Source organism: Petromyzon marinus, chromosome 11 (genome assembly GCF_048934315.1).
Source record: "Petromyzon marinus isolate PM22_M1 ecotype Great Lakes invasive population chromosome 11, UKy_Petmar_22M1.pri1.0, whole genome shotgun sequence".
In the NCBI taxonomy this organism is placed as follows: Eukaryota; Metazoa; Chordata; class Hyperoartia; order Petromyzontiformes; family Petromyzontidae; genus Petromyzon; species Petromyzon marinus.
The window spans coordinates 14,293,842-14,309,714 of record NC_133677.1 but is presented as its reverse complement, the minus strand read 5'-3'; the positions used below and the strand labels follow the sequence as shown (position 1 = coordinate 14,309,714).

The 15,873-nt window shown below is 41.3% G+C and overlaps 1 protein-coding gene across 7 annotated transcripts in view; it reads left to right on the top strand.

Moving 5' to 3' along the window:
• The window catches only part of CRTAC1 (cartilage acidic protein 1), a 695,955-nt gene that overhangs the window by 244,496 nt on the left and 435,586 nt on the right, over nt 1-15,873 (top strand). For all 7 annotated transcript variants that reach the window (XM_076066243.1, XM_032952553.2, XM_076066244.1 and 4 more), the window contains exon 7: nt 4,176-4,321. In XM_076066243.1, coding sequence (XP_075922358.1) covers nt 4,176-4,321 — 146 coding nt within the window. The remainder of the gene's footprint in view (nt 1-4,175; nt 4,322-15,873) is intronic.

The window sequence follows — 15,873 nt, the reverse complement described above, 5'->3', positions numbered from 1 at the left end:
GCCATATGGCGAAAAAATGGGTGGCGGTTTCTTCCCCTCAACGCCAGCACCACGGGCAGCGACGAGCCCCGTTCAGATGGACGAGTCCATCCATGCTCGGAGCGGAGGAGGGGGGAGAGAAACAGCCACGATGCGCTGTTATACTCCATGTTATAAACTATACCATTAACCATGGTGTGAGAGGCTTTAAGAGGCAACGCCAGCGAAAGAGCTGCGGTCTGAAGGTCACCGTAAAATACAATTAATTAAGAACCGGAATGGTTTAAAACATCTTTCCAATGGTTACTAAGCCAGAATCCATCTTCTCGGTTGAAATTGTCTCTGTGCTTGTATATGTGGATGGCCTCATGAACGAATCTCTCATGGTAGCCGGTTGGCTTGCAAATAACCTCCGTCTTGGAGAAGTCAATGTCATGTGAGCCCACTGAATTATAACAGTGATCTGCCACGGCAGAGGAGTTCGTTCTACCGTGTTTAAAGGCTGCTTTATGTTCGCGGATGCGGTCCGAGATATGTCGTTTGGTTTCTCCAATGTAGCTGCTACCACAGAGGCACTTTAGTTTGTAAACACCCGGGTACTGTATGTCTGGAACAGCATCTTTTACAGATGGAACCAGATCACGGATTTTATGTACTGTGTTGAATGGTTTTAGTGCACTTTAATCTATTGCTTTTGCTTAAAAATCTTCAATGTACAAATACGCAATCACAGGAGACAAAGGAGAGCCCATTTCTGCTCCTTCCTTTTGTTTATAGAAATCACCTTTCCAAAAGAAGTAGGTGTTCTTTAGACAGTGTCCAGCTAGCCGTTGAATATCTTTGGCTAAACCTGTGTTCGTTATCACAGTATCAAGTAATTTAATAGACTCGTTGACCGGAACCCTTGTGAACAGAGAAGTCACATCAAAACTTCCGAGAATATCATTAGGGTTAAGCTTAATATCTTTAATTGTATTTACGAGATGTTCTGAGTTTTTAATAAACGAAGAGGTCCTATCCTTGTAGGGCTGTATTTGTTTCGTTACGTATTGTGCTAATTTGTATGTGGCAGAGCCAATTTTACTAACTATGGGTCTTAATGGGACATCAGGTTTGTGAATCTTTCGTAGCCCATAAAGTCTTGGTGGTTTTGATGCCCTTGATTTGATCAGGTATTGCTCTTCCTTTGGAATTGATAACCTGGCAATGATTGCCATTGTCTTACGTTCCAAGGTGTTGGTTGGGTCTCGTTTAATTTTATCAGGTAACGACACATTTATAATTACACTAGGGAGGCCCAGGGCTGGTTCAGATGATCGGCACTGGTGTTGGCCGTAAACCGGAATCAAACTCGGGTCGCCGGGTTCGTAGCGCAGCGCGCTAACCGCTACACTACTCCTCCCCACGTACAGACATATATACACATACAGCACGCGCACATGCACACAGACACTCTAATCCCCAATCCACATCCACATATCAACGCCTCTCTCCGCTCAAAAATAATGTATCTCTTTCTTCCCCCTATCATCACCCCCGTTTTAAAAATGCTATTTCATTTGTCTTGTCTGTAGACAGGCCTATAGATGGCAGATTGTGAGGTGAGCTGTGACTGTCCACTCCCCTGGCCCATGGAAGCCTAGCACCGTCATGGATGTATTGCGCACTGATGATGACTATGATCTCCTTGCTGGAGTTGAAATGTCTCATTTAAATAAAGGGCTGCTGTTCTCTTGAGTATTCAACCTGTATGTATTAATTGATACAGTAAGTCTCATGGGTTACAGAAGACCCGACTTACGGAAATCCAACCTTACGGAAATGTTCCATGAATCATGTAAAAAAAGTCAATATGCGGAAATTTTGTTTTAGTTACGTAAGCGCAAATAATGCCGCTCTGTGAGGTTGTGGATTAATACTGCAGAGCGAGTAAGGCGACATGCCTCGCTCCACCAAAACGCCACCTTCACCGAGCCCGAGCTTCACTAGGATTAAGGTAAATGGAATTTTTTTTGTAGCGTTACGTAATTCTTAGAACTATATATTTTTCCAATGTTTCTGTTGCTAGTTTTTTTATTTTAAGTTTATTTCATGAGTTATTTACTGTATTTACTTATTTTTTACACAATTGGTCTCAGCCAACAGCGATCAGAGCAGTCTAGACCTAGCCGAATGCACGGTAACATTTGGAAGTGACTGCTTTTTGTTAACAATTGATATTAATTATGGGTAGTGTTAGGGTTGATATTCGATTAAAGAATCATAGGAAGCACAGAGCATATGTACAGCGATACGATACAGGTAGCGATAGAAAAGGGACGGCACGATGCAGTACTGAGAGAAAACAGTAGGGGAGGCACAACGATTTCCAGCTATGGGATTTTATCGTTGACTTTGGAGGGAAAATTGTTGTTTCCGACATACGGAAAATTTGGGTTACGGATCGTTCTCAGGAATCTAACCCTTGCGTAACCCGGGGACTGTCTGTACCTGTATCACGTTGTACATGCACTCATTACATACAAAGTACTTGGCACAAATTAACCACAATACCTTGTTGATCTCTTCAAGGAGCATAAATCATCATGCAAACTCCGGTCATCCTCGCAACAGCTTTTGGCTAACCATCGAACAAAGACGGTCACTGCATCGCCCGCTTTAAGATCCGCTTCTGCGGCCATCTGGATTGCTCTGCCTTCCGATACTAGGAAGCCAATGGAGCTATGCACTTTAAAATCTAGATTGAAAACGCATTTCTTTAGAACTGCTTTTCGTGTTTAGTTTGTTAGCTACGTACCGTGTGAAAAAACTTCTTCATACATCCCTTTTGTAAATCCGCTGCTGGATGACGACCCCCCGTGCTGTGCAGGTCTCGAGTGCTACTTGACTATACTTCACCACACTGGTCATCATGGGTTGGAGAAAATAGGGGAAGTGCAAAACAATGGAGTTTGCTGTGATGCCTATGCTGCTCATACAAAGATTACCGCACCCGGCGTTATAGGTGTTGGTCACCCATCCTGGTTCTATCCAGGCTCAAATCTGCTTAGCTTTTTAGAACTGATGGGATAAGGCACATTCCATGTGTTTTGGTCAAAGGCACACCCAATGGCCGATATGTAAAAATGTAGAAGTTGAAGGATGAAACTTATTTCTCCTGCAGCCTGTGTTCACTGCTGCTTCTCCTTTGCGGAAACATCGCTGGTAGCCATAGGAGGCGTTCGGAGAAGTGCCGCGATGGCAGACCATCGTATGCTGGCCCATTGCTCATGGCCACCAACGCATGCATCACGTTAAGATGTTTAACAAGAGTGAGGGCATTCCAACGTTGCACGGCTCGGTGTTAATGCAAATTGTACGTCCAGTCTTGAATTGTAAAGCTTTGTTCGATTACATCTAGCTCATATGTTTGTTAAGAAAATATGACATGTACATTTAACACTGCGAGCTGATCCGAGTATAGGTTGGCAATAATGAGACATTCTGCTCTTTCAACCTTCGCATTATTCAGAGACACTGCCGCAGCCCCTAGGAATGCATTTGCAAATGAACACACTCTGAAAGAATTGACTTAACATGACAATAGACTTGTCATAGCCACACTTACACAATCGTTTTCACCATGATTCATTTTTATTACTTAAGTCAATTTGTGTATGTGTGCGTGTATGTTTGACCATTTAAATGTCTGTTAGCAATCAAGTATTTGTTATTTGAAACCATTCATCTATAAACTATTAAAAAAAATTCAGCTATCCAATATTTCTTAGTTTTTCAAGGCAACACAAGTCAAATGTGTTCTCTCACTATGTCAGCCAAAATATTTTATTTGCCTTTTAATATCGGCTCTGCAGACACACCACAGCCTGGAATGTTAGCTATCTATAAATTTCTATTTCTATTACAAAGAAATGTTAACAATGATGGCTGTAGATATTTTCAGTCTGTGTACACCACTGCCAATGTAGCACCATAATTGTTGTTACATTTGCTTAAAATGAGTGACTGACACTTTTATTTAACATCAGACAGAAGGTGAGAAAAACCTGCATGGTGCTACCCACGATAGAGCCCCCTTCACATGCGCTACCGGCTTTGCTCGCATTTCTAAGTAACTTTGCTTTCACGAGCAAGTCTAACCTGGCTCTGTGTGCGCGTCCGTGCTCGTACGCGCGTGTGTGTGTGTCACTACGCAGGAGTGGCCGACGCCGATTGCCATGGTCGTGGAGTGGCTCTTGCTGACTTCAACAAAGATGGCCGTGTGGACATTGTGTACGGCAACTGGAATGGGCCCCACCGTCTGTTTCTGCAATCAGAAACAAATGGGATCATCCAATTCCGGGTGAGACGGTGGTATAAATTGCCAATTGCACCATGGGTGTGCTATTAGTTTTGGTCCTGCTTCAATAATCAGCATTAATACGGAGCTTGTATTTTTTTGTCTTTTGACCTACATTACCATCTAGTTAATTTTATAGAGAGGGGCTGTAGAAAGGGGTGGTTGACTGGTAAGAGTGGAGGGAAGATTTGATGGGGATTTTTTTTACATGGGGTAATTTGGTGCTGTAACTTGTGCTTGCGGTGCATCCTAAACAGAATATCCTGGCTAATGCATGCAAATCCAATTCTGCTTGTGGGTATTTCAGTCTGTGGTGAGAAAATAACAAGCACATACCTCCTAATATATTGAACCTGGAACACGCAAACTTAACCGACTCTGCCAATATATTAAACACGTATTTGTTTATCCACGACTGAAGCAGTTGCATATGCAACTCATTGTGTTGTGTGGACACAAGTTCTATCCTGAGTGGCAGCATTCTTCATGCACATCTACGGTCAAGTGACTGTTTTTAGTAATCTTGATATTCGCTGCTCCTTCTCAGATCCATGTCCTGTAGTTTTCCCCAATGTTCCTTCCATATACCATTCACTCTGTGTTCCCACGCTCCCCCGGGGTCGTTTCTGCTTGATTCGTGATCTTTTCAGTGACTTGCCACACGGTATGCTCATAATGGGTGATGAATGCGCTCATATCAGACTTGAGGAGGGGCACAGATACTGTTACCTCCCACTGTATATTCTACATTAATGCTTCCAGGAAACAAAGGTTCAGTTCCCTGGCTCTTTATACATGCTAGTGCAGACGAGTGCCGCATGAGAACCATCCTGTGTTGGTTATTAATGGCCTGTGGGTTGTGCAGGTGCTTATTTGGCCAGGGAGTTATAATGGACTTTGACAGTGATGAGGTTGTGGTTAAAAAATCGCCGTTTGAGTGTTATGGCCCACACAGGTAATCGATCAGGAAGTCAAATCCTTTATAACCAGTTGGGATCCCATTGCAACAACACATATTTTCAAGCAAAACCAGGGGCATGTGATGAAGTGTTCAGTGAAGAACAATATACACCATAAAAACAGGGTACATGCAGGATACACCAAAGTTTGTGCAAATTAACCCTGACAATGTCTAAAGCACTTTATTGATGTTGACGGTATGTTGCTTTATGAAGTGTGTATGTACATTAATGCAATTTATTTGTTTTGTGAAAACAGGCTCATTGTTCACAATATTTATATAGCACTCATTACTAAACAATATAAAAAACACAGATATTCAACATACAGATGGCCACATTATGCACACCAGGCCATGATATGTAGGCCTTGCTTTCATTGTATTAATTCACGAAAACATTTATGTTGTTGAGATGATAGCATAATTTAAGTGGACCCCAAAATCTTGAACGTGCTCTTTTGGTGTCAATTATGGCGGCATTTTACTTGTTTTCTCGCTCATGCAAACACCACAGTTGGTTGACTCCGCTTTCCCAATCTAAGAAGAACAACAAAACAACTCACCACCTTTGTCTTTAGCACTGCCTTCACTAAAAATAATATGCTGTCAAGGTATTGTTTTGGACAATGACTCTTTTTCAGAGCAGGAAGGGAAGCCAGATTGGTAGAACATACTTACTCCAATATAATACGTTGTCTGTTGACAGCCCATAATACAATACTGCAGTTGAACATTGACATGTTATTAATTGAAATATTGGTACACATATATATTTACTCTTGGGCTGTTAGCTTCGTATGCAATATTGCCCACACAACATTTCTAAACTACGAAACAATAGTAATGAGTAAAACTTTGTGGGATGTCAGCAATAATGCTCGACCTGTGGAAAACACTGGTCTTGCAATAGGAATGTGGAATTGGCACTACTGACGCAGGAAAATTAATGGAGATGACCTCTACAGTCATGCTTCTTTGACGTTTTCAATATAGGGCACCCCTAATAGATGCAGCAACATGGAATGTGTATTACACATATGTTACTGATACCACAACGGTATGTTAACCAGAAAGCTGTCTAGCCTGGCTATGGTCTCTGTACAGGTAAACAAAATGTAACTCATTGAAAAGGTGCTGTGAAAATGTGACCTCATTATATAATAGGATTCTAACAGAAATATAAGCTGATACTAAGTTTTCCGTGTTCTGTTTTCTAAATGCACAAACGTAAGCTATATTAATCTTCCCCCAGAGACCCAATTTGTATTGGCCCCAGGGATGATATGATAATCATATCCAAGCTTTAGGCCTTCTGATATTCCTCCACTGCAGAAGCAGCTCTTATCCGGCCACACAGAGATCGCAGGGATGTAGATCTGTCTAGATTTAGATTTTTAAAGAGGTTGTATTGAAGAAATAACTCAAAGGACCGAGAGTTGCCTGACAGCAAGGACTTGTTAAATGTCCCCATAAAAGAGAGACTATTCCATCCACCAGCGCTACCAAGCGTGGCGTCTGCGCCTTTAACGTTTGCTTTACCTTGTTGAAGTGCAACACTATATTGTGCAATTTTGGGCTTCTGCAGAGCGTGATATTTTGACAATGTTTTCTCTCTATGTGGCTTCATAGAATACGAGCCAAAAATAATTTGTGTGCTGCATTTAATATTGTCACCTGCTGCTCTGTGTGGAATTTGAGCCTTGTTGAGTCACAGCGTAGGCCTGCTGTTTCAATTTATTCTGGTTCATTCTCAAGAGAGTGTTTGAAGGTGTTTTTAAAAGTCCCTGTCAACAGTGGTTGTGTGCATCGTCATGGAGCCCTTTATATTGCCAGCACTCCGTGTGCCGACCTTTGACCTGCTGGTGACATTTATAATGCTCTCTTTTACAAAAGTATACGATACGGAAAAAATAACATTGAAAAGTAGTCTCACAGGCTGTTTAAAATATTGTGGTGGTTTAGTTGCTTTGTCATACTTACAAAGAACATAATTATTGTGTAATTGCTCTATGCCTTGGGTATGGAACAGTGGTGTCGTTTCTAGCACCCTGTGGTATGAACCCAGCGACCTGACTTTGAGTCACGACCATGACTCACATTAGTGGCGAGTGATATGTGACCCGGTTCTGGCCATCCTCTTGACCAACCCATGCCGACCAACGTGGCGAAGTATTTCCCTTTATATCCTTGAGACTCGTGGAAAAATCAATAAATATTGTTAAAAAAAAATCCTTTGTGAAACCCACTGCTATAGATGAAGCCCTCCACATGATTGACACAGCATGGGAGGGGGGGGGGGCAGGTCTTCATAGAAAAGACCAATTTAATTGCGAGGCCTGGAGTAAGAGCTTCAGTGTGAATGGCAGTGTCCGTGTTGTTTAGGGGCAGATAGAGACAAAGCAAAGGTTATGCTCTGGTGCTACAATGAAACAGGAAATGAACGGCATTTTCACTAATGCTGACACGACACCAATCATTTCTATCTAGATGTATTTTAAACAGGTGCCAATCCCGACACAATTTGCATCCCGTTCACTTTATAATATGCATCGATATATGCAGACATATAACAATCATCCTCCACTATTTGTACACGTTTATGTTCTCATATTGGCTGGGTAGACTCCTGGTATTTTTCAACCTTTGACCCAGACACCTGCTATTGTCACGACCCACCTGCCCCCCACTCACCACCCACTGGCAGCCCTTGCAGTTAGAGTATTGTCATCTCAAATTGTGCTTAGCATGGATGCCTTAGTTTTGTTTGTTCGCGTGAGGTACTGAATTACCTACTATTTGTTTTCCACTCTTTCCATTGTCTTCAAGGCTCCTGACCTGTTTTTGGTTGTTACATGCATGAGTTTTTTTACACACTTACACGATTGCATGGCATTACATGCAGTAGTCCCCACTCTGAATTATTATACAGGAGAGGATGTTGACCATATAGTACTTTGCTTAAGGGCATAGCAGGTGGTCTTCCAAACAAGGGTCTGTTCAGGGAACATGAGGTCAACACTTTACTATTTTCGTGGACTAACTTGGAAAATTGCGTGTACAATTTTAAATGTTGTCATGAATAACAGCTGGTAAATTGGCAGGCTTGTGTTTCGCTGCACTTTATTTAGTGGAGTGCATCAGCAACTGCATGTGCTTATTGTTCATCGTAGTGTTGAGAGTGGGCATGGGGGTATGTACAAGAACATGCCTGACTCCTAGATCGTCTCTTTTATTTGTGTCCTTTCCCAGTAACATCTCTTGACCCTTTTAAGAGACGATTAGAAGGAACACGGTTGTTTTCTTGCATTGATTTAGATTCTACTCATTGTTGTGTCTCCATTTTATTTGGTTTTGTCCTTTTGGTGACCCAGGCCACTCTTGCAAATGAGATTCAACCTGGTCCCTTAAGGCCTCATCTGGTCCCTTAAGGCCTCATCTGGTTACACAAAATAAACTTGACTTGATCCCACCAAATTTCCTATCCTCCAGAGTGACTATGCTTTCGTTGTGTTCCAGAAAATCGAAACTAAAACTGTTTTTGTTTTCTTGGTTCTTTCAGTAAAGTCACGTAGAAGGGAAACAATAAAATAATAATATAATTCTAGATTTAAAGCTTTCGTGACTGCTAGGATCCATACTCTTTGGTTCTATTGGGTAAAGTCACGTAGGTGAAAATAAAATAACAAAAAATCACGACGTTTCGGCCACAACACAAGCGGCCTTCATCAGGTGAAGGGACGAGACTGTCCCACTCCAGCGCTGTCCTCCAGACAGTCTCGTCCATTCACCTGATGATTTTTTGTTAATAATAATATAAAACAATAAAATTCTCACGACGTTTCGACTGCAACACAAGCAATCATCATCAGGTGTGAAAACCACAACAAGAAAATTTGAAAAAGAATTTGAATCCCTGCAGTCACGAAAGCTTTAAATCAAAATTTATTTTTGTTTTACTAGATAAGAACCACTGAAAACTATAGCTATTTTTCAAAACCGACCTGGCTATCACAAATGATAGCTCAACGAAGTGGCTCATGTTGAAATTAATAGCAGTCAACTGCTCTAAACGCATGTTTCTAAATATGGAAGAAACAACCGGAGGACGTGGAGCAAAATCCACCTGACCACGTGGAGAACATGCAAATTCCAAATATACAGGCATCAGGGTCGGGATGGAATCCACGACCTCCTGATTACCAGGCAAAGTAGTTAACATCTCTCCTTGGTGGTCCCCATCTCTAATCCATACATCCTGAAATCCAGGGTTCTTCTCAGTTGTCTAGTTCCCCCTGGGATTTATAGATATGTTTGTGAGGATAAGAAGACATTTGTGATCATCCCTTTACAGTCATGAGGTGAATAAAAAAAAATATCCCTTTCCAAACCAAGGGATTACGAGGCCGTGTGGAGGCCTGCTGTTTGCCTGTGATGCTGTGCTCCTTAAGGATCCAGGGCGTTGATTCTGCTGGCCTCCTGGAGAAAAAATATGTGGGGACGATGATGACATGGCGATTTCCGAGCCAAACGAATCCGGTTCGATTTATTTCAGACGAAACGGGCCAGAGTGAAATTAACTCGTTAAAGGTGGAGTCGAATTATTTCATAACAGCAGATAAAGGGTAAAACAATGAGTCTGTTATTGAAGTGTGGTAAATATAATTTGAGTGTACCGAGGTACTTGACTCACTAGGAAACATGCCAGTGTCACCAGTGTCACGATGGCGGGGAGGAGGCCGCGATGGCATGGAGGAGGCCGCGATGGCGGGGAGGAGGCCGCGATGGCATGGAGGAGGCCGCGATGGCGGGGAGGAGGCCGCGATGGCATGGAGGAGGCCGCGATGGCGGGGAGGAGGCCGTGATGGCGGGGAGGATGCCGTGATACACTCACTCATACTCTTTGGTTCTATTGGGTAAAGTTATTTTCACCTACGTGACTTTACCCAATAGAACCAAAGAGTATGGATCCTAGCAGTCACGAGAGCTTTAAATCTAGAACACTCACTCATCTTACACTGACTCACGTACACATCATACACTGACTTACTCATCATACGCTGACTCACACATGATACACTCACCCACACTACCACTGACTCACACATCATACACTGACTCACTTATCATACGCTGACTCACACATCATACACTCACTACCATTGACTCACTCACACATCATACACGGGGAGTGTCATGCTGACAGATATGGCTGCAAGTTTGTTCGTACATGTTATGTATATCGTTTATTGTTAAATTTGAATCAAAGTTCCCATGATTACTGTTGTTACATTGTATTTTATAGCTTTATTTTGGTGATTTCTAAAACATATGGTTCAGCCATGTTTCTTGCGGAAGTGCGGAGTTGGCCTGATAACTTGAATCTAAATTGTCTTATGGTTGTTATTGTTTTTCTTGCATCACACTGGGATTTTTGCACATAGCGTTGTAATACGGTGGTTTTTTTTCTGGAAGATTTGCTGGTTTATCCTGGATGTTTCTGTTGCGCGTCGTCGCTTTAAGATGTTTCTCTGTTCATATTTTGTTTGTTGCGGTTGCACCCGACTCACAAGCCGTATGGCTCACAGGGCTATACCTAATAAATGAAACTTGAAAATTTTAAACTTGAATATTTTTCGCTGCCCAATATTGGTCCCGGGTACAATTGTTAGCTTTGGTGTATAACTAAATGTGAATATATGTTAAGCATTTAATGTTTTTTTTCCTCCTCTAACTCATCATCAGTCATCATCATCTATTATTAGTATTTATCTATTGCTGGAATACGGCCTCCCACATCATCATCATCCCACATGGTCCTGTAATACAATTTCACTTCCAGTACATAATATATCCCTCTGTTGTTTGGTATAACTTTCAGCTTTTGGTTCGATTTTCCTTGCCATTTTCCATTTTTTTTTTATCCATACATCATAGCTGGAAATATGCACTGATTGAAAACGCAAATAGGTATGCTGATAAAATTTTGATTTAAAGCTTTCGTGACTGCAGTAATTCATATTCTTAGCTCTTTCGGTAAAGTCACGTTGAAGGGAAACAACAAAACAACAAAATTTGTGTAAAACAATAAAAATTCTCACGACATTTCGACCATGGTCGACCATGGTCGAAACGTCGTGAGAATTTCGTGATCCAGGTAAGTTTTACAGAATCACTACATCCTGCTCTTGTTTTTCCTCTATGTCTTCACTTTGATTCAGATTTTCCTTTGATAATTGCCATAAGTATTCATATTCAGCTATGGTTTCAGTTGTCTTCTACCAATTATTTTATTTTCAAGCTAATTGTGAAGTAAAATATAACATTTTCTGTAAATACATTTCCTTGGAAAATCAACTTCGTGTTGTTGTCAGCAAATCCGACATGCCTATTTACTTCCTACATTAATTTATGTCTTTATTTATTAATCCAATGCAATGTTTGGATCACATTATTTTAACTAATATATTTCGATTACATGAATAAAAATATAATTATCATGTTATTAAACCAACATAATTATTTTGAAAGTCTTAAGCTGCGATATGAACCCTGGTAAATGAGCATCCTGCCTCGGAAACTCCTACTGTGTTTACATTACTTATACAGTACACAGTACCCTAATCCTTCAGTGTAGTACATTTCTGACTGGAAAAGGAAAATAATATTTACTTTCAAAAAGCATATATCTAAAAAATAAATGTCTGACCAGCTAATCAAGCTTCATTTCGCCGATGTTAAATGGGTTACATTGCCTTACATGGTTTACGCTGATCACTTGGTCCTATCTGATTTTCTAAAAAAAAACAACACCATCGTGTATCCACATGTACTCATTAATAATGATTAATGACAATAGTTATTTTTTTATATATCATCGTTCATCCAAGAATGCATCTCAGCGCTCTACAAGATCATGAATTATGTAAGTAAGACAAAATGTGAACGTAAAACCCTAGTCTTTAAAAGCTTGTGTTGGAGATAGTTCCTCCCTTGTGTGCATGCCGTCGGTGGCGTGTGATGTAGTGCTGGCGAGCTGCGATGTGGCGTGGACACCCAGTAAAATTGATGGTGGAACCTGCTTCCCATGCATAAGTGATGTTTGCCCTGTCCTGTGGCGCTTTGCTCTTCACACCTCCTCTGCATTGCTCAGCAAGAGAGACGAAGTGACTTCGGACATCTCCCTGCGATTCGAAGCATCACAGGCCTGATGGCTCCCTCACTCTTACTGGTTTTTACGCACTCCAAATTGCGTATCGTATTGTGCGAACATCACTTCCATGAGAACTGGATAGTCCCTCAGTCGGCATTGTCGCACTCTGAGCCCGTTTCTATTTGACTGTGGGAATATGCTGTTTGTTGCGTCATGCATATTAGACATTACGGACTTGCTCTTGAGCAGAGATGCTATGCCACAGGTAATTCCAGCCTGCACATTGTTTTAGAAAATCCAAGGGAACTCCTCGTGTAGGGAAATTATCATCGTGATGCTGTGTTCTGTGAATTATTAATAAAATGTAAGTTTTTCATCATTTGTGTACCCCTTGATATAACATTTCCCTCCAAAATACAAAATTAAAACCTTAAAGTTCCTCTCCATTGCCGTCATGGTGTCAGCCAGAATACTGAAGGCAAAAGACGAATGATAAATACAGTACATGCTTCTCGATGATTATGATATTGTCAACTGGAGGTGGTCCCCACACATGCTTGTGATGTAACATTCTGCACGTGCGATGGACATTGCACCATGCAAACTAGACTGTGTGCTACACTCGATGTGTCCTGGCACATGCAAGCCAATGCAGTTTGATGGGGTGTTTTCTGAAACATCATAAACCACAGTTCATTCGCCAATGGTAAGAACACGAATCTAAATTGAATCATCATTTCACTTTTCAATCATTAGCTATTTCATTGTTGGCAATAGATGGAGTAGTTGAGAATACTAGATATTGTGGGTGGAAATGGGAATCCAAAAGAAGGATTTAAGGTGATCGGATGGCTCAGAGGATTATATAAATCAGGGCACTGAGCTGAAACTGCCAAGAGCCTGGGTTCCAATCCGGGCAGCTACCATCCATTACACGGGCTTCTCAGTTGAAGGTTTATCATGAATAACTGCACAAAAAGAAAATGTTCAACACTTTTTTTTATTTAATTTGACTTACTCAATCCAGGCCTGGTAATGAAACATTCCAGCGATATTGAGATGCTTATGAACGCTATTTGCGGTACATATTAAAGGTTGAGATGAGGCTTATTGAGTTGACTTCCTAAGAAGCTCTGTGATTTCATCTTCCAGGGCTTCTCACTGACACAAGGTGGTGGTTCGCTGTTAGGTCCTAAAGGAAATGAATTTGCTTTAGTGCATGATGCAAATAGCAGATTTAGAATACAACTGAAAATATATAAAGATTACAAAAATATCAATAACTTCAAAATACAAAAACTCATTTTGAGTGTTAACCTTTAAAAGCAATTTTCAGTAACATTTCATCATTGCAGATCCAGTGGCAAATTTAAGCCACTGTTTTTCAATTCTGCAGCAAGCTCAGAATTAGGGGTTATTGTCACATTTGTGAAGAGGTATCATTGCTAGGTTTGTTTTTTGACATATACAGGAAAGACACAAATGTCTCTAAAAATGTCACTTGTATTGAAACATAATTGACGATATAAGAAAATTGTTAGGAAAGTTCCCGATAATTTATGAATAATTTTGTGTTTCTATAAAGACCTTTGCCAGTGGATTTAGGGTTATTTTGAATTCCACGCTTCCTGTACTTATCGTAAAATGTAAGACAGGGATGAAAAAATATGCGCATTAACGGGAACGTTATTAAAACCGAGAACAGATGCCAGCAAAATGACAAGCTGGCTAACACACCCATTAAGCAACATTCCAGTTTGCATTTAGATGCTATATAAAGCCAAAGTGTGTCGCAAGGCATCGTCTCAGGGCTGATAGAGGTACCCCTCACCCCGTGGCTGCAGGGCCATCTGACATTAAAGGGTGCCTCGAGAGAAAACTGCAAATCAAACAAGGTCTTCCTCTACATCAGCCATCACAAACGCCCCTCATTCTTTGTGCGCCACATCGGGGGGGGGGGGTGGGAGGGGTCCCATTTCTCCTGTGATCGAGTCACCTCCTGTCTGCCTGCCGTCCAGGCTGCACGCATTTCTCAATCCCTTGAGCACATTCCTCCCTCCCTCCGTAAATTAATTAAAATGTTGCTTGCACTGCTCATGTTTAGTTGATACCGCATTAACTGTGAGCTTGGCTAATGTCACGGTATGTCGACGTGTGTTGCACACACACTTGTCCAGTGTCTCAATACTGGCAGTACCTTTAAGCCAGTCGATATGACAGGAATTAATCACTTTAGATTGGTAATGTGGGAATGCTTTAGCAGCTTACCCAGCATTATTAAAGAAGACTGTTTGCTCTTTGTGTCATGAAAATAAAGTTTATGCATGTGCATTCGAATGGCGGGAACTATAAATGCTGTTTGTGATTGCTTTATAGGTACATAATGTTCAGTGGTGTATAGCTTCTTGATCTCTGGTGTGTAGTAATTTTTTTTCAGTATATAAAAGGGAATTCTATGTTCTCAGCAGGCTTTGTTTGTAATAAGAATGATGTATTTAACCTCTCCAAGGTATTGATAATTACATGGTAATGACATTAAATATTGTGCTTTCATGCAGCCTAAGTAAGTATATTTGTAAAATAAGAGCATATTAAAATGTGTTTGCAAGATGTAAAGTAATTTTAAGGATTTAGGTGCGTGTTTACACCACGGAGCTGCTGTGGCAATGGACTTGTAATCCAGAGGTGGCAAACGATCCGTGCGGCAGTTGAAATACTGGGTGAGGTTTCTTTAAATCCCGCACCACCTCTGTCCACTCAGCTGTATAAATTGATTCACTGCGGTTAGTCGATCGGTAGGCCGCGTGTGGTGGAGTAAAGCGTGGGTATGGGTATCTCTTACAAAATGTCGAGCCAATGTGGAAGAGTGGACCACATAGCCTCTAGTGTTCCCTCTAGTGGAGGCCCTTCCACTTGCAGTGAATTGAGCGTGGCCATTGCAGGGCTGCACCTTTACCCTTTGGTAAAGCTTTAAATATGACAGCACAGACGCATGGCAAATTGTAATTTAGGGGCGGAGTCAGCAGTGCGGATGGCCAAAGCGAGGAACTTCTGTATGCCAAGGACAGCAGTTGAAAGGTGTGCTAACAGGAGGCCCTTGTTGTCATGGAGGAGAACAGTGAGATTAGTGGGATGAAGTAGACAAGGGTGAGACCATGAAGTATCTTGAGATGCTGAGGGCCTGACCCATTTCACTGTAACGACACTGGCTGAGGACCAGTGTTTTGCTCACTTACATGCACTGAGATACAAAATAAAGATTTATCTGTAGAGTTTTGTTTTTGATTTAAAGCTTTCGTGACTGCAGGGATTCATATTCTTGGTTCTTTCGGTAAGTCACGTAGAAGGGAAACAATAAAATAATAAAAATATAAAGCAATAAAATTCTCACGCCGTTTCGACTGCAACACAAGCAATCATCATCAGGTGTGAAAACCACAACAC